This window comes from Notamacropus eugenii, chromosome 1 (assembly GCF_028372415.1).
Source record: "Notamacropus eugenii isolate mMacEug1 chromosome 1, mMacEug1.pri_v2, whole genome shotgun sequence".
In the NCBI taxonomy this organism is placed as follows: domain Eukaryota; kingdom Metazoa; phylum Chordata; class Mammalia; order Diprotodontia; family Macropodidae; genus Notamacropus; species Notamacropus eugenii.
In genome coordinates, this window is record NC_092872.1 from 631,124,505 (window position 1) to 631,144,203 (window position 19,699).

The 19,699-nt window shown below is 39.5% G+C and overlaps 1 protein-coding gene across 9 annotated transcripts in view; it reads right to left on the minus strand.

Annotated features, from left to right (window-relative positions):
• C1H2orf42 (chromosome 1 C2orf42 homolog) overlaps positions 1-19,699 on the minus strand; it is a 198,535-nt gene that overhangs the window by 70,405 nt on the left and 108,431 nt on the right. For 3 of the 9 annotated variants that reach the window (XR_011972685.1, XR_011972686.1, XR_011972687.1), the window contains exons 10-11: positions 15,524-15,593; positions 14,463-14,724 (exon numbers count right to left, since the gene is read on the minus strand). The exons of 4 other annotated variants lie outside the window; for them this stretch is intronic. Coding sequence is in view for 2 of the 5 variants with exons in the window: in XM_072635273.1 (XP_072491374.1) it covers positions 14,720-14,724; positions 15,524-15,593 (75 nt within the window). In the remaining 3 variants the exon portion in view is untranslated. Of the gene's footprint in view, positions 1-14,319; positions 14,725-15,523; positions 15,594-19,699 lie in introns of those variants that run through there. 2 more of the 9 variants (XM_072635273.1, XM_072635268.1) reach the window with 1 other exon arrangement.

The window sequence follows — 19,699 nt, forward strand, 5'->3', positions numbered from 1 at the left end:
TTGCCGGGCTTTACACAAGACACTCCATTCTTACACTCCAGGCATTTCCCCATGCCTAGAATTCTCTCAGTCCTCATCTCAGCCTCCTAGCACCCTTCAAGTCCCACCTTCTATGAGAAGTCTTTCTGGATTATCCTTAATGTTAGTACCTTCCCTTTGTTAATTAACTTCAATTTACTCTATCCTTTGTACGCAGTTGCTTGTATATTTGTTTACCCCAATTAGACTGTGAGCTCTTTGAGAGCCGGGATTGTCTTTTACTTTTCTTTGTATCCCTCCACTTAGCACAGTGCCTGGTACATGATAATTAGGTACTTAATACTCAGTGACTTGACTTGACAAAGTGACTTCAACACATTGACTCAACAGGCATACTTTCTGTCAGACTCCAGACTTGAAGTTTCACAACTTTAAAACTGCAATGAAGGTTTCACAAGGGATAAGATGCAGACTATGAGAGATGGGCTGGGATCCAGGGCATGGGAGCCAGGAAGAGAAGAGAAGGCAATGGGAGCTACATATAGATTACACTGGAGCTAGGACTCCCTGATCTGAGGGGCTGCAGGAAGTATTCCACCATCTGGTTTCAAAGAGGAAGCAACAAGGTACTTGAAATAGCCTGCAGTTCTGAAGTACCTCCAAGACACTGAGGCTTCAGCATTCCTGTGCTGAGACACAGCACCCTCCAGAAATGGAGTTTTTAGCATTCATCCAGTCAGCAAGTCATTAACATCCTTTCCATTCACAAGCCTGCAGTACCATCCTGGGAAGCCAGCATGGGAAACTGAGGGAGAAAGGAAGTGATCCAGCGGGAGTGCTCGGAGATGTTCACCTCTATAACAGATCTCTGCATGAACAAAACTGCTTTAGCCACTCTCCCACTGTATTAAACACAGAGTAAGATTATATAGGAAGGAGACCTGAAGCCTCAAGTCCTTGGAGGTATGGGAAATGGTAGCCTTGGGAAACAGGTGGCAGAAATGTATGTTGCTTGACGTAATTTCTCTAGGTAAAGGAATGTGTGAAGGAAGGAGGGAAGGATGAAGGAAAAAAATTTATTAGGTATCTAATAAGTCTATTATGTGTGCCAGATGCAGCACTAAGCACTTTTATAAATATCACATTTGATCCTCACAACAACCCTGGGAAGTAGGTGCTATTATCACCATCATTTTACAGTTGAGGAAATTGAGGAAGATAGGTTAAATGACTTGCCCAGTGTCACACAGCTAGTAAGTGTCCAAGGCTGGATTTGAACTCAGGTCTTCCTAACTCCAGATTCAGTTCTCTGTTTCATCAACTAACTGCCCATGATGCTACATGTTTCATTTTACCTTGCCTGGTGAGATTCTACTGAACTGGAGCTTTGTGAGTCACATGTCGAGACAGATGATTACTTCTTCAATATCAAGAACCTGGGAGTAGTCTATAAAGCCCTAAACCACTCACCAGGGGAAGTGTTTAGGAATGGATCAAGTTGAACAGCCAAGGAAAGATGTCTCTTGTTGACAAGATCCATGGCATATATGGTATCACAGCCTTATCAATGAGGTCCAGAGGGAAGAGCTTGTTGGGCAGACTAATGTAAGGCAGGTAGTTTTGAAAGGAAAGTGATTGACCCAGAAAGGTTGCCATATTAGTTGGCTTAATGGATGAACCAGGGATAGTGAGGGAATGATGACAGCTTAGAAATAGTGTTGGGTTAGGTGAGGAGATCAAACCTCCAGTGAACAGAGAACTCAAGTGCCAATCTTGACCCTTAGAGTTAAGAAATCAGCTTCAGAAGGATATAGAACCCATATAAGCAGCTAGAAGCATGACTTCAAACTAAAAGATGGTGGAAATGAGTCAGGGGTAATCAGAAAGAAGGCTAGATTCAAGATCCTTAGGAAGAGAGATGAAGGAAGCAAGTCAGATTGGGCATCCAACCAGAAATTCTAAAGAAAGAATTCTTGGGAAGGCCAGGGAGAAAAGGGGCTTCCTTTTCCAAGGAAGTAGAGGAAGGCAGGGCTCCCATTCAGACCAGAATTGTCTGCAAGAGTAGACATCTCTTTTAGATCAGAGGAAAGGAAGAGTATTTGGCAAGCCTTGAAAGGCTTCAGAACCAACCCTTGTTTGGAGAATTGGAGAATTCCTGCTTGTTACAGCAGGAATTCTTAATCTTTTTGCATGTCATTGAGCCCTTAGGATGTCTGGTGAAGCCTATAGATCCATTCTCAGAGTAATATTTTTAAAGGCATAAAATGGAATACACAGGATTGCAAAATAAACCAATTATATTTCAATATAGCTATTTTTTAAACAAATCCACAGACTTCAGTTAAGAACCTGTTTTAAAAAACACTGAAAAATTGAGAATTTAGCCAAACTGAATTATTGGATAGAAAGGTAAACTCAGAGAGCATCTAGTTTGTCACAAACTAAGACAAAGGTTGTTAATTAGCCAGCATTTGACTGGTTTGGTTGGCATGCGATTACATGAAATTGTTGGGTTTTGCTAATGTGCCATATTATGACTGAGTTTTTTTTATTTTCATTTAGGTAATAATAATGAAGACTAAAATAACATCTAGCAATGCCACATGCTCTAACAGAAATTACTCTGGGAGTCAAGAGCCCTGGATTCTAGTCTCAGCTCTATCACTTACCAGCCCTGCCATTTTGGACTAGTCAGTACGTTTCTCTGTGCCTGAGTTCCATTATCTACAAAATGGAGGATACTTGCCTCAAAAGGTTTCTAAGAGGAAATGGTTTGGCCAACCATAGAGCACTATAGAAATATGGGCTGTAATTATTACTATTATGCACTAACTCTGTAGACAAGATCATGTGATGGGACAAGTAGCAGATTTGGAGTCTGATGTCTTATGAACATGGGCCCATGAACACATAGGCTGGGTTCTGCCCTCGTGAAATCTGACCTCCTAAAATAAGGGTGAGGCTCTTTTTCCCTTCTAATTTGGCTTTTCAATCCCTACCCGAGCAGCCAGGGGAAAATTACTTAACGTTAAGATTTGGTTCAGTCCTGGGGTCTCCCCAAAAGGTCATAGAAGAAAAATGTTTAAAGTACAATATCTTGGCTCTGCTTCATGAGAACTGAGTGACTCTAGGAAATCTTTTCAAACTTTCTGAACATCATATTCCCTTTCTAAAAAAGAGGGAATCAGATTAGATTACCTCTTAAAGATCCTGCCCATCTGTATTTTAGGATCTTAAGTAATTTAGCAAGGAGAAGAAGGAAGAATCTAGTTTCTATAATTATTCATGGAGGGCCAGAATTGATTGAAAAACCCTGCAGAACTTTGTAAACATCCCCTTATTTGCTGTTGTAACACATAACTACATTTCCCCATACTAGCTAGGGACAGTCACAACTCTCGCATGTAGCACTTTGCCATGAATTACGTGTGTCTTGGATATAAATAATCATCTGCATGCTGTCTTCCTCACTAGAACATGAGCTCCTGGAGAGCACGGACCACGTTTTTGACTTTCTGTATATTCCTGGTGCTTATCACAGTACCTGGCACATAGTGAGCATTTAATAAATGCTTTCTATGCTTTTTGACTGAGTGAATGAATGACTGTTGTAGAGACTATGGGTGTGTATGGAATGCGTGGTGCTGAGAGTCCTATAATACCAGGCAAGGCTAGGTGCCAAAAACAGCAGCGCCAAAGATTTGTCAAGATAAAACCTAACCAAGCCCAACCTGTTTCCCTTACAGGCTCATTTCTTTGTTAAGATTTTCTTCAGGTTCAAATAGGCAATCTATTTGAAGGGTATACTCTAGATCAGGATAATATTAATTTTAAAAACTGTAGAAATTTCCTTTCTGATCAAGTCATTCCCACACCAGTCTAACTGGAAAAATTGTCTTCTTGCAGATTAGTTTCACCTCTCTTTTATCACATTGGAATGAAATCGTTGCAAGTTGCCCACATACCTTTTAGTATTTTCAAAAAACATAGGAATACAAATAAGCATAAAAAAAAAAAAAGTAAGGCTTCTAATTTCAGACTGCAAAAGCTGTAGCTAGAAGGTGGGAGGAGGGGATGTAGTCTTTCATCCCTTTCCATTCCACACCCCTCCACATCACTGATAAGAGGAGGGAAATGAAATATGGTTGGACAAGTAAAAGGAAAGGATCATTTTCCCAGGCATGGAGAAAAAAAGGGAAATAAAGGGTCTATGGAATAGATTCCCAGAATCTCATCAAAGACATGTGGATTCAACCTCATTTACTATCTTCTTCTTTGACTGGTCCGAGAGTGCCTTCATCTGGCCCAAGTCTATCCAGCACCTTCATCTCAGTTCTATGAAAGAAGAGATTTTGTTCAGTCCCGCCGTCTCCTGCTCATCACTGTCAAGTCTGTCACATGTCCTAGCAAGCAAATGGTCCTCACCAAAACAGAACTGATATATAAGGAGTCCCAGAGTCATTCGCTTTCTTCATGGTTCCTCTCCAGAAGAAAATTGCCACCCCCACCACCACACCCAGCAGTGCTAGTGACAAAGGGACGAGTCAGGAAGACTTAAATTCAAATCTAGTCTCAGATACTTAGTAACTGTGTGAGCTTGGGAAAGTCATTTAACCTCCGTTTGCCTCAGTTTCCACAACTGTAAAATGAGGATAATAATAGCACAGTGCCTAGTATATAGTAGGTGCTATATACATGCTTATTCCCTCGCTCTTTCTCCCCCAAGACCAGAAGGATCTCAGCCATTCTAGCTTATGATTCTCCAAAATATCAGTGGATATAGAGTCAAGTGGTAAGAATGTACTTCCCCAAACCCTAGCCCCAAGGCGTCACAGCAGGAAAGTGGATTTTGGGGTGGGTGAATCTATGGCATTGCTTTCAGAGAACCTGACAACGGAAAGAAAGCAATCACGATTTACAGCTGGAAAGAATCTCAGAGGTCACCTAGTACTATACCATCATTTGACAGATGAGGAAACTGAGGCTAACAATAGGGAGGTAACTTGCTCAAGGTCACATAGGTAGTAAGTAATAGAACTAGGATTTTAACCCAGGTCTCTTGACTTTGAATTCAGTGTTCTTTTCACTATATGACAAAAATGGTAACAGGTAAAAGAATTGTATAAATGATGCCCCAATGTCTGGTAAGTTTGCTTGGTCTGGTTATTGGTCAGGGGGTAGGGACTGTATTTTCCTTCAAAGGGGACAAAATTGAGAATTCTAAAATGAGAGATAAATCGTAGGTCCCCTGTCTGATGTGATGTGATTTAGGTGATCATGTAATCAGAAGATCATTTAGTCCTTTATATTATAAGTGAGGAAATTGAGGTCCAAACATGTTAATTGATTTTTCCCATGATCTTAGAATTCATATTGGTAGTAAGATTTTAACTTACATCTTCTCTAACTCCAAGTCCAGCACTGGGATCATAATTCTAGGATGCTAGTTGATAAAATCCTCCAACACCAACACCCACAGATATCCAAAGGATAAAAGAGTCTGTTGGCAACTTGTGGATTTCCCAGCTTGGTGCCTACATAGGTAACCCCCCAGGAGGTGAAGTAGTGATCTACTTTACTATGGATCTGTGGCCACCAAAAATTCTATATGACTGCATGCAGAGTTTAGAGAGTCTGCCATTGTCTGTGGACAGAGTACTATGGCAGAGGTACAGAACTTGGATTTGGTTGGCCCCAGTGGAAACGCAAAGGCTGGGGTGGAGGCGTAGATACCCACCTGAGACTGTAGGGTGAACACAATAGATAGAGTATACAGGATTATTGGCTGGTCCTGACACCCCAGTTGAGGGTCACAAAATCAGCTGCAAGTCACCTTTTCTAGGGATAGTATCTCCTATGGGACCATAGACTTAGAAGTAGGCTTTCAGCTAGTTTATGAATATGCTCATGCAGAAGAGGACATTGGCACCATACTTCTGGCTACCAGAGATGTAGGAAATCTAAATTTGGAAAGACAAATAATTCAATTAAATCCAATAGCAATTTAACCATCACCTACTAAGCAAAAAACACTATGCTACGGACTAGAGCTATAAAGAAAAAACAATTCTGACTTCAAGGAGTTTACATTTTACTGGGGGCAAGGTGTGGGGGAGGGATGAAACATATACAAATAAATATAATACAGGGGAAATTGAGGAGGGAGAAGGCACTAACAACTGTAAGATCAGAGAAGGCCTAAAAAAGGAGGTGGCACTGGTGATGAGCCTTAAAGAAAGACATTTAATCTGGGAAGTGAGGAAGAGTGTGTTCTAGGCATGAGGGAGAGCCTGTACAAAGGCACAGAGCTGAGAGACTGGAAAGGCAGATTTGGAGAACAGCTGGGAGAAGGAGAAAGGAAAAAAGGAGGAGGAGGAAGAGAAGGGGGGGAAGAGTTAGCATCTTAAAGCATAGTGCTTTAAGGTTTACAAAACACTTTACAAATCTTATCTCGTTTTGTTATCACAACAACCCTGGGAGGGAGGAACTATTATTTTCTCATTTTACTGATGAGGAAACTGAGGCACACAGAGGTCAAGTGACTTGCACAGCTAGTAAATGTCTGAGGCCAGATTTGAGTTCGGGTCTTCTTTAACTCCAAATCCAACTATTTAATCTACTGTGCCACCTGAATGACTCAGAGTGCAGACTGAAGCATTTTTTTCTCTTTCATTTTCTCTCTTGATTTTTTAAAAAATGGAATATGGCTAATGTAGAAATTTCTTTTGTATAACTTCATATTTGCAATAGTTTGGTTTTCTTGCCTTCTCAATGGGTGGGAGAGGAGATGGAGAGGAGGAAGAGAATCTGGAACTAAAAATAAAATCAAATTGAATTTTTAAAAAGGAAAAAAAAATTACTAGCCCTGACTTGCTCTTGTTGCTAATCCTGTACACTATAAACTCCTTGGAAGCAAGGATTATTTTTTACCTTTCTTTGTATATCCAGCACTTAGCACAATGTCTGGCACACAGTAGACACTTAATAAATGCGTGTTGACTGGCAGACTGCTGCTATTGCTATTACTCCTGGTACATACCTGTCTTGTTTTTCTCTTCATGTTTTGCACATACCATTCCAGGCAAGAATACCTGGTCTCTCTGTTTACCTAAGTCCTGCCCTTCCTTCAAGACTTGGCTCAAGTTCTAGCCCCTCCCTGAAGCTTTCCCTGACAAATCCAGGTGGAGGATTTGTTGTGTGCCTCTGATTTGGCACTTGACAGAGCTCCCTTATAATATGACTTATCTCTACATCAAAGATTAAGTGATTTCTGAGATTCTCTCCAATTCTTGGATTTGTTAGGATCATAGAGTGTTAGAACTGAGAGATTTTAGAGATCTTCTAGTCTAATCCCCCCTTTTCTACAGATGAATAAATAATAACAATAATAACTAAAACAAATATAGTGCTTTGAGATTTACAAAGTGCCTTAAGCCATTACCTCATCTGATTCTCACCAATCTATGGGGTTGGTATTATGGGCATTATCATCCACATTTTACAGATGTGAAATCTGAGGCAGAAAGAGGTTAAGAGTCGTGCTCAGTATCACATAGCTGGTGTCAGAGAAGACTCAAACCCAGGTTTTTGTGACTAACACTCTATTCCCCCAATACCTCATTGGTATTGTCTTATCAAGATATGCAAAAGACCTATACGAATACAGATTTCAAATGATTTTGACAGACATCAAAGTAGACCTGAACAAAGGAGGAGCAGTCCATGCTCACGGTTAGATATGATAACCATAGCAAAATGTGTTGATATTTGGCAAACTAATTTATAGATTTAACATAATCCCAATCAAAATATCAATAAGCCACCTTCATAGTTTTAGTAATAACAGAATTAATATGGAAAAGTAGGCAAGAATGTTAAGAATTATGACAAATAAAAATGTAGGAGTTGCCCTATCAGATTTCAAAATATATCTAAAGAAATTATTCTAAGACCTATCTAAAACTGGGCAGGGAGGGGGAAGGGAGAAAGTAGAAGAAAAGACTAACAGATCAATGGAACAGAATAGAAAATCTAGAAATAAAACCCACTTACATATGGGAATAATGTTTGATAAACCTAAGCCTAAAAATACACCACAAGAATGGGATCAGCATTCATTGAAAACTATTAGAAAAATTGAATATAACTATATGGATCAAAACCAGTTTGGGTTCTTCTCTCACACCATTCATTATAATATACTCTAACTGGATCAGCAATTTAAAGTGTTGTTGAAATCATTTTAAGAAAAACAACAAGAAAAGTAAAGAATATATTCACACTTTTTTCTTTTTTGTCTATAAAAGTAATGCAAAGGGGATTATTAGCAGCACCAAAACAGCATATGTGTAATGGACATCCCACTTAATTCTGGAATCTTAACACTCCTTGGTAGCACAATGTGCAGATCATTGGACCTGAACGCAGGAAGGCCTGAGTTCAAATCTTGTCTCAGACATTCACCACCTGTGTAACCCTCAAAAAGTTGCTTAACCTTTATTTGCTTCAGTTTCCTCATCTAAAATAGGGGTTGTAATAGCACTGACTTCTCAAGCTTGTTGTATGGATCAAATGAGACAGCATATGTGAAGTGTTTTTCAAGCCTTTAAGTGATATATAAATGCTAGCTATTTTATTTTTATTATTAATGAGAAGTACTATAATATTGGTTCTAGCCCCTATACAATACAATACAACCATAAATCAAAAAGTAAAGTAATTGGGAAAGAAAAGAAACATAAATAATAAGGGAAAAATTAAGCAGTAGTATCACGCCCAGCACCACCCCCTTTGATATACACAGATGGTATGTATCCCATTCACTATGCTCTGGTAAGGAAAGGAACACATGCCCAGAGAACTTATTTTCTGTGGCAAGAAGAGTTTCAGCCTGAGTCCCATGTGAATAATACTCTTGTCTGAGTCTGTAGAATTCCATTTCTCATTGGTGTGGTCCAGGAACTCCACTGTTTTGGGGTTCTACCTGCTGTCTGCTTTTGTAAGGGCTACCTGCTGCCCTGCTCCATCGAATGATGTAACTGTCATCCGTTAAAGCTCTGCCTTTTCATTGACATAATTATTTTCTACTGAAACTTTGCCCTCTGCTACTGGAAAGGAAAGAAGGAAAGAGAAGGAGGGAAAGAAAGATGGAAGGAGATAAAGAAGGATGGAAGGGAGGGAGGGAGGGAGGAAGGAAGGAAGGAAGGAAGGAAGGAAGGAAGGAAGGAAGGAAGGAAGGAAAGAAGGAAGGAAGGAAGGAAGGAAGGAAGGAGGGAAGGAGGGAAGGAGGGATAGAAGGAAGGAAAGAAAAAAGAAAGGAATCAAGGAAGGACAGAGAGAAGGAAGGAAAAAGAATGAAAGAAAGATAAAAAGGAAGGAAGAAAGAAGGAGAGAAAGAAATATGGAGAGAGAAAGAAAGGGAAAGGCTAAGCTAGGAAGGACAAGAGGCACAGCCTGAAGTGCGTTTTCCCAGGCTAGCCTTGAAACCCTGATGCTGGGCCCATATGGGCTGAAGTATTGTGTCTTTCTGTTCTGTCTCTAGGCATGGATCTGGTTCAGTCCTACTGGAACCTACCTCCTGATTGGGGAGATTAGTTCCCCTTTCTCAGACTCTACAACTCATTAAGTTTTCCACCTCTATGACTCAGGGAAAAATTGCTTAAGAGTTAGGTTATAGCTTTTATCTAGGTCTCCCCAAAGGTCAGTAATGAATAAAAGAGGTACTCAATATGCAATATGAATCAGGAATGGGACAGATAATTTATACACACAGAAAAAATGATAAATATAGAACATCCACAAGTTCAAATGAACAGAGTGAGTTAAACAGGATTCCCTAACTTACCTTGTAAAAACTATTACAAATGGGTGAGAGGCTAATATTTAACCTTATTAGATCATCAGCTTTCAGTATTACCAATTAGGCATTTCATGTTTTAGCTTGGTTCTATACCATCCCTACAACTCTGATGGTAAAATGGTCAGGCTTAGGCTAATCTTCTTCTTCCTGGTGGCTGACCTCTCCAAAAGTGTTGGAATAGTCACCACCTTGAAAGCACCTGCCAAGAGACCACCAACTTTTAACCAACATATCCCCTTGCCCTCTTGCACTGGTGTTGGGTAGGGAAAGGATTTACCACACCATCATAAAACACCAATTCTTTCCAGGGCTGGGCCCTGACATGAGAGGAAGCAACTAGGAAGTTCATCAACCCCAAACGGCACAAGCAATGAATCATCATGTCCTTAGAACCTCTGGAAGATTCCAGGGGATTTTCAGGTACCCACTGTCTAAAGGTCAATTCAACTCCTCTAGAATTTATCCTCTATATACCCTCCTTGGAACTTCAGAAAACATAGCCAAGAGTCAAATTTTGCTACGTACTCCTATCAACATTATACATTTATCATTCTAGTTTTTAACCCAATTTTTTCTTTAAAAAACACTCATCTTGTACTACATACAGAACTCTGGGCTAGGCCAGGGGTGGGGAAACTGTGACTCCAAGGCCACATGTGCCCCTCTAGGTCCTCAAGTGTGGCCCATTGACTAAATCCAAACTTCACAGAACAAATCCCTTAATAAAAGGATTTGTTCTGCAAAACCTGGACAGAGTCAAAAGGCTGCACCCAAGGATCTAGAAGGCCACATATGGCCTCAAGGCCAGAAGGTTCCCCACCCCTGGGCTAGACACTGGGAGACACACAAAGTTTGGATAAAACACTCTCTAGCCTGAATATGGAGTTTATACTCTAACAGGAGAGTATAAGACAAATACCTGTCACACACAATGTTACACAGTGTCTTGGGAAGCATCAGTCTGGTTACATCATTTCTCTATTCAATAAACTCCAGTAGTTTCCTATTATCATCAGTACAAAATATAAACCCTACTGTTTGGGTATTTGAAACCCTTCCCAATCTGGTTCTAACTTACCTTTACAGATTCACTGTACATTTCCCCTTTTCATGCAAGCTATAGTCTAACCAAACTGGTTTACTTATTGTTCCTCACAAATAACACTGCATTTTCCTGGTCTCCAGGTCTTTGCATTGGTACCACTCTATGTCTACTAGGTAATCTCTCCACAGCTCTGTCTCTTAGAATTCCAAATCTACTTCAAAGCTGAGCTCCAGCTTCAGCTCATTAGCTCTCAAGGTGTTAATGAAATTATTTACTTTTTGTGAACTATTTTTTGAAAGAGTCTGATAGGATTTTAGATAAATAGGTTTAATAGGACCAGGCTAATAGGATTTTTTTTTATCATTTGCAAGGTTTAATAAATCCTAGAGGAAATGAATATTTGTATATGCATATATTATATCTGGATATATAAACAAGTAGATGGCTAGGTGGCTCAATGGGTAGAGCACTGGGCCTGGTGTTAGGAAGACCTGAGAGTTCAAATGCAGTCTCAGACACTTACTAGTTATGTGACCATTAGCAAATCACTTAATCCTGTCTGCTTCAGTTTCCTCATCTGTAAAATGAGCTAGAGAAGAAAATGGCAAACCATTCCAGCATCTTTGTCAAGAAAACCCAAAATAGGGTCATGAAGAGTCAGATATAACTGAAACGAATGAACAACAAAATGTAAAGAGGTACTTTCTTTACGACATGTGGGGACTCTAGAAACACTGTGCCTTACTTATAGATTCATAGATTCTTCTACAGCTGGGAAGATCTTAGAGCTCATATAGTGTGAGTCTCATGTTTTATAGATGAACAAACAGACTCAAGGAAGTAAATAAGATAGAATATTAGTGCTGGAAGTGAACTTAGAGATAGATCAACTAGTCAAACTGTTTCCATCTATAGAAGAGGAAAGTTGAGGCCCAAGATCAAACAAGTTCCTGGCTGTGGATTAATAGAGCTAGGACGCCAACTCTGGGCCTTCTGACTTCAAATCCAGGGCCTCATAAGTGACATGGATGAGAATGACCATCCTTCAATTTTGTGGGCAAAAGCTCTTACACACATGGTGAGGGGCTAGACTTGAGCTCGTCCCATGTAGCTGGTCATGGCGTCTGGTCCCTTACTAAAGGCCATGCCCCACCAAAGGCACCCCTTTGGTCTGTTGGTTCCAATAACCAGACATGAGTGAGGGGTGTGACTGGCCACTCGGCTTTGTTTTGAGTGATTCATTTGGAACACGATGGCTAATTACTATTCTCACTGAGTAGGGGACAGTGGAAGGCACAAATTAAATTTTAAAAAGAAAAATCAACAAAGAATATTATACCAGGCTATGTTTATTTCAATGTAACTTATTGTTGCGCAATGGTATTGCTCTGAATTAAAACTCAGCCATTGAACACACTGCCAAAGAGGAAAGGTGAAAATACACTGAACATTCAATAATCCGCAGCTCCTCTATGAATGTTTACCTCTCAGAAGAGTATAATTGGAATTATGAGTTAACATTTTATTTCTTAAGTACTTTTCAATGCATTTTTATGAGTCTTTTTTGGTGGAAGAAATCAATAGCTGTCTTAAAAGTGACATCCACTACTTTATACAGGGAGTACTCTTTTAGAAAGGACCCTTATTAATCTCAATTGGGGGGGGGGAGGATAAACATCAGCCATACTGAAGCTTTGTTTATAGAGTTTTTCCCTTGAGTGGGGTAGCGGCATAATGAGTCACTGGATGTGGGAAAAGTCTGGCTGGCATCTTTTAGGAGTCAAGTACTACCAGGACTGCCAAAGCAATCTTCCTGAAGCACAAGTCTGACCATGTTACCCGCCTACTTAATCAATTCCAAAGGACTCCAGGATCAGTTAGTTATAAAATCTTCTGTTTGATTTTTTAGCCCTTCCCACCCCGGCCCCTTCTACATGGTTATCTTCTACCTTCTTACTGACTGTTGCCCACACCTGGAATGTTCTCCTTACTCACTTCTACTTTCGGTTTTCCTCTTTTACCTTCTGCAAAAAGCCTTTCCCAGACCCCTTTAATACCAGAGCCTTCCCTCTGAGATTCCTGGCAATTTATTGTAGGCATACTTGCCTGCATATATACACATGTCTATAAAAACCATGTCAATTTTATATACACACACATATATACCCATATGTGTATGATACGTGTATGTACATAATATACAGTTGTATGTTGTCTCCCCCACTAGAATTTGAGCTCTCTGAAGACAGGAGCTGTTTTTATCTTGTAATCATAGCACTAAGTTGAATGCCAGGTACACAGTAAACACTTAATAAATGCTTATTGACTCTAGCCCAAAGTGGGAGTCCCCACATGGGGGATGGGTGCTTTCTGAGCCATAGGACAAATACATATTTCATGTATGTCATTGTCAATTTTCAAAATCCAGCTAACAGAAGAGAGAAGTACCTACTATTAAATTTTGTGAAGGATAAGCACAGCGTTTTCTGGAAGGCCTAATAATTGCTTAGCCATGAGTGGTGCTTTGCTTAGGGATTACAGCGTTGTAAGTTACTGTTGGGTCTTCCAAAATTGAGTATTAGTTCAGCCTCCCTGGCTAATGTAGACATCTTCTGGTTAATGAACCAGGACCTGAACTTTAGCCATAGCCCATGTTCAAGATAAAAAAATCCTAGTTAATTTAGTCAAGCCCAGTAGGGCACAACTAATTCCCCTTGTGTGTGTGAAAGGTGAAAAAACAAAGATCCCTAGATCAGAATCAGGACACTCAGGTTCTAGTCCCATTTCTCCTAATACCTGCCTGTGTGATCTTGGGCAAGTACCTCTCAGGGCCTCAGTTTCTATATCTTTAAAATGGGGAAATTAGACTAGATGATCTGTTAAATCCCCCCTAGCTTTAACATTCTTTGTTCCATATTCTAAGGATCTTTTTCCAATACTGACAGTTTACATTCTATTTTCCATGACCCCTTCCAACTCTGACACCCTGTTCTGTGTTCTAAGATCCCTTTCAGCTTTGACTTTCTCTGTTCTAAGGTCATTCTTGTTTTCATATTCTCTTTTTCTCTCTCTATTATTTTCTCACTTTATCAACCACCCTCCCAGATTCTCTGAGGCCTTCAGATTTTTATGCCGTTGATTCTGGGGAGTCATTCAATTACCCCTGAAAACATGTTCCTGGCTACTTAGTAAGCAAGCTGAGTCTCCATCCTAATTCTCAATGAGTACAAATTTGGGCTGTAGAAAGTCACAGACAAGCCAGGGAATAAGCAGCTTCATCTTTTCTGTCCCCAGACATGTAATGGTACCCCAATACTGCTACCTTTGAGAATCTTTCCAGCTTTGGGGTCAAACCTCTCTCAATAATGCCCCAGAGCCTCCATCCCCTGAATCTCCCTTCTCATAGACAAGTCCAAATTTATACTATGACCTCAGATCACAGTGAGTAGAACAATTTATTTAAAATAGAAAGCAAAAACTAGAAAATTACATTGAAAAAACCCCTCCCAAAGCATAACCACACATATCTGCTAGGGAATCTCTGGTCTCAAGATATCATAGCAGGCTAACAGCACTCACAGCCAAGTGTCAGCACAGGAACTGGGGAGCTTTGTAGAAAACTTCCTTGTATCCCCTGGGCACATCAACAGGGAAGAGAGCTGCAAGGGACATCTCTTCTTCTTTTCCATCTGGCATTTCTCATCCTGGCTCAAATCTTCCTCCTTGGTGCTGGAAACCCTTTTTCCCCTCCAGCGGCTTCCCAGTAAAAGTCTCTGGCACAGAGGATGAGGACAGTCTCAGAAGGCTGCCAGAAGGTGACTGTGTTGCCATGAATCCTAGTCTGGTGCAGGAAGAGGGAGAAGAGGTCCAAAAATGACAACTCCTCAATAGGATGGGATGTAGCTCAAAGGACAACCTTGCTATAATAGCCATTTGACTATCCTCCCTCTTCTATCTTCTCTACCTGCTCACTCCTGACCTTACAGCTTCCCCTCCTTCAGAGCCTCTTGGATAATCCTGTGCTATGGGCACTGAATGTATGCCAGAAGTAGACACTAAAGGCAGTTGCCAGAAAACATAGCCATGTCTACTAGGATATGCCTCTTGTATATACAAGAATTACCAGACCTTAGAAGACTTCCTCCAGCTATCAATGTGGTCCAATGAGTCCATAGATTATATAATGATAAAATTTACATGATTCTAGGAAAATATATTTTTATCAGATCCAGTCACTAGTGACCTCTTAGAGCTAGAAGGGACTCTAGTAATAACCAGATGGGTTCTGTATTCTATTTTGATAAATATATTTCAATATAATTAGTTTCCTTTGTAATCTTATGTAATTTATTTTATTCATTCAAAAACATTCTGAGAAGGGGTTCTTAGGCCTCATCCACCTGCCAAAGGGTCCATGAGACAAAAGAAGGTAAGAATACCTGATTCTAGATCAATTCCCTCATTAAATAGATATTTAATAGACAGAAATTGATGCAGCCTTAAGAAATGAAATACTTTGTTCAAGGTCACACAGATAGCAAATGGCAGCCACACGAGTCAAACCCAAGTCGTCTGACTTCAGAAGTGATGTTTCTTCCACTGAATCAACCCTTTTCCCAGTTTCTTGTGAGTATACTTACATTGTACAGAACCACATTTTTTAATTGCTCTTCCATGGATCCCTGGGGTTCCATAAAAGTCCAGGGGAGTCTACAAAAGTAAAAGCTCTATGATGGTGAAGAAGCAGAGAAAAAAACCTGCCATTTTGCTCTCCATGTTGGTCCCTCACCCGGTGTGCAATAAGGAGGATCTTTAGAGATTGATATTGAAATTGATCAAATGATGAAAAAGTCAGCTTCTTATTGGACTAGACTCATCCTCTATGCCCAATAATATATGATGCCCACAGGAAAGCATCTTGGAAAAATGCTTGTAAAGTCTTTTATATCCATGGAATTGATTTATTTAACAATAAATATAATTTTGTACCAACAAACCATCAATAAGCAAAATTGCTGAGTTCAAGGAGAGAAGTTTTCTAAATGCTGAAAAAAAACATATTTGATGAGGAAACATTCATCTACAAACTTAGTTTGAGTACTGTGTCTGAGATATAGAAGAAATATAAATAGTCAATAGATATCTTTAATTAGGGTTTACTTAGAATTATTCTGACATCTTTCAAATTACATTGATATTTTCCAATTAAAAAACTTTTTAAATTATTCCATGGTTCTGGGAAAATTGCAATAGCAATTATGAACATAACCCAATCCATTTTGAGACAAGACTCAATTTTTTAAAATGAAAATTTATCATAGAATCACTAAATAACAGATTTGGAAAGAACTTCAAAAGCTCTCTAGTGCAAACTATAGCTAAACAAAGTCCTCCTTAGAGCATACCCTTCAGTGAGAAGATTCTTCTGCTTCCTGAGGCAGCCCATTCCACTTTTGAATGATTCTCATTGTTAGGAAGCTTTCCCTTCCATTAAGCTTAAAACCTGCTTCTCTGCAATTTCTACCCAGTTCTCCTATTTGCAACCAAGCAGAACAAGTCTAATTCCTCTTCCATATATAATTTCTCTTTCAAATACTTGAAGAGAGCTATCCTGTGTCTTCTAATTGTTCTCTTAAGGCTGATTCATTTAGCTGGACACTGACTAGAAGAGTTTTCTCTCTGCCAAAAGGAGGACAACTCATAACTTCTTGACTCACTATACTAAGTCATTTATCCTTCAAATGCTGGAGGAAGAAATGAGGAAAATTACTGTTCCGGGTCAGATTCTTTTTTTTAACAGCATTTTATTTTTTTCCATTTACATGTAAAGATTTTTGACATTTAACAATTTTAACATTTATTTAAAAAAATTTTTCTTCCTCCTTTCCACTCCTTTCCCCTCCTCAAACCAGTAAGTAATTTGATATAGATTATGTATGTACAATCATGTAAAACATATTTCCATATTAGTCATGTTACAAAAAAAGAAACAAACCAAAAGAAAAAACACACAAAAAATAAAGACAGTGAAAATTATATGCTTTGATCTGCATTCAGACTCTATCAGTTCTTTCTCTGGATTTAGATAGCATTTTCCACAGGATCAGATTCTTGCCAACAAAAAAGAATCAGTAGTTTCAGGTGGAAATGATGGGAAATTTGGGGGAAAGTAACCATTACATTTTAGAATGTGCATTTTATTATAAATAAGCATCTATTTTAACTCTGCATTTCTTCAAAACCTGGCAGAGTTTGGTTGTCACAGAAAGGGTTAAATGAGTATTTATAAATAAACCAATGAATCAAACATAAAAAGGAGAGAAAGAAGAGGAAAGAAAATTCAGACATAATCAGATATGCATATTAGATTTGGGGAGAACTGGTTTCAAAAGGTTCAGAAATAGGATAGACAGAATTCCAGGAATCAAGCCTTTGCATAGTAAGTCAGTCCAGGAAAGATAGGAAGCCCTGGAAACTGAAATTCCAAAACATAAAGAGAAATTATGCCAACAAATGAGAAAGGGAAGAACTATCTTAGTAGACTCATGGAAAAAAAGAGATTCACTTCCCAACTTAGGGAAGTGCAGAAAAAACAGAAGGAGAGGTAACTAAGGGTAAGTACAAACACATAGCATGGTATTGCAAGATTTACACATATAGGGCTCTCTAGCAAACATATGTACATATATACATACACACATAGATGTATGTAAGCACAGAGTATCCCAAAAGTCTTAGAGCAGTTTTAAGTTATTAAAGTTTTTGAGACACCATATATTGATATATATATATATGTATGTGTACATCCATATACATGTGGGTGTGTATAAGCATTTGCACGCACTTGTGTGTGTGTGTGTGTGTGTGTGTGTGTGTGTGTTAGACAAGGTCAAGATACACCAAGGACAGGCAGCCTCTCCTCCAAGAGTGTTATCAGACTAGACATATCTATCTGCCATTACTCAAGTGTCTCTAGTCTAAGGAATGTGATGATTAGAGGTTCAGAAGGAAAGTTTCTTCCCTGATCACTCTTAATTGGGAAGGATAGCCCCTAGCTTACATTCACCAGCTTAGCCCATTCCCACAAAATGCTAGTCAACACATAAACACACACACACATCACAAATTACAAATAGCAAATAGCAAGTAAATTCATTTATCCAAGCAAAACAGCAAATATATCAGAGTTCTGTGGATAAGAATATACAAGAAAAAATGAGCTTTTCATTTGAGAATGAGACAAGATCTCAGCTTAAACTAGAAGAGAGAGAATGATCTCACCCGATTCATTCTCAGCAGTATCTAGAATTGTAAGCACAGGAAGTCAAGGAATATGATTCCATCATATGATTATATCCTGTTCATGTGCATTGCTCTGAGGGCTCCAGTCTTATAGTCCAATAGTGATTCAATAGTCAGTCTCTCTCTCTCTCTCTCTCTCTCTCTCTCTCTCCCTTCCTCCTTTCCTCGCTCCCTCCCTCCCTCTTTTTCTCTCTCTCTTTCTCTCACACAATCTCTCTCCCCCTGTCCCTCTCTCCCTCTTTTTCCTTCCCCTCTTTCTCTCTCCATATATCTCCAAAGTTTCTCCCTCAAGTGTCTGTAACACTGAAGTAAATCCCTTACACAGATATACATCATCATACTCAGAACTGTCTCAGTCAGAAATCATATATCCCTCCTATTTACACAGCAAACAGCACAGAGCTAAACCTCCAAAAAAAATTATTCTGGCCTTGGACAGAAGGAAAATTATAAGGCTACTATAAGAATAGCTTAAGGGATAATAAAGCTTAGGATGACCTGAGACTATCAAGGAATGCTTAGGCAAATCAAAGATTTTGTGGTTTTATTTGGAGCTTTGGGAAAAAAGAATCGAAGAAAAGATAGAAGCAAAAGGTAGAAGTAACTGTTTGTTTTTGTTTTTAGGTACCAAAAAAATTTTTTGTACTGGATAGAACAAAACAGAAATTATTAATATGGATTTAAAACCCAAACTAAGCAGAGAGACAGTAAGAAAGCATCTCTCTGCCCTAAGTGACTTCAAGTCACCAAGCCCAGACAAAAACCTTATCATTGGTATGAAAAGAACGGGCAGATACGATTTCTGAGCAACCGTCAATGATATCTAAGAGATCAAGGAGGATTTCTTTTTGCCATGATGACCACCTGAAGTGGAGACAGGATGCCCAGCTCTTACTCAAGCAGGACCCTAAAATTCACACCAGACTTAATATTGACTAATTAAATATGAAAAACTACAATAAGTGACATGTCTGTCTTTGTCACAGAACTGTGCAAAAAGTTATCTAGAAGTCCACGGGAAATAGGAAAAGCAGCCCTACTTAAGCAAACCAAGTTAGACAGGAAACATGGAGCCTTTAAGACCCCATGTCAAGAGACAACAAAAGTGGAGAACTCACTCAAAAATGACCCAGAATAGCCAGAAAGCCTCAGGATGGGAACACTAGGAACTCTGGGAAAAGACGGTAGGCAACAACCAATGACCGGTGACCAGTGCTCAGACCTGAACAACTCAGACCCAGGGGCTCTGAGGTCCCTATCACTCTGTCCTGAGACACTGGGGAAGTCTCTGAAGATCCAGTGCTCCGAATCCCCCGAATCCAGAGTGGGGCCTAACCTTGAGGGTGAAAGTCTGCACAAGAACCCTGAGGACCCAGGGCAGGACCAAGAAGGGCAATCCACTCTACAGAAAAGCACAGCAGGGGATGGAATCTGGCTCTGCCCTAAAGCCCTGATCCAGAAATTAAAGCTGGAAAGATGAACAAATCAGAGAAAACACCATTTGCAACTCTAGC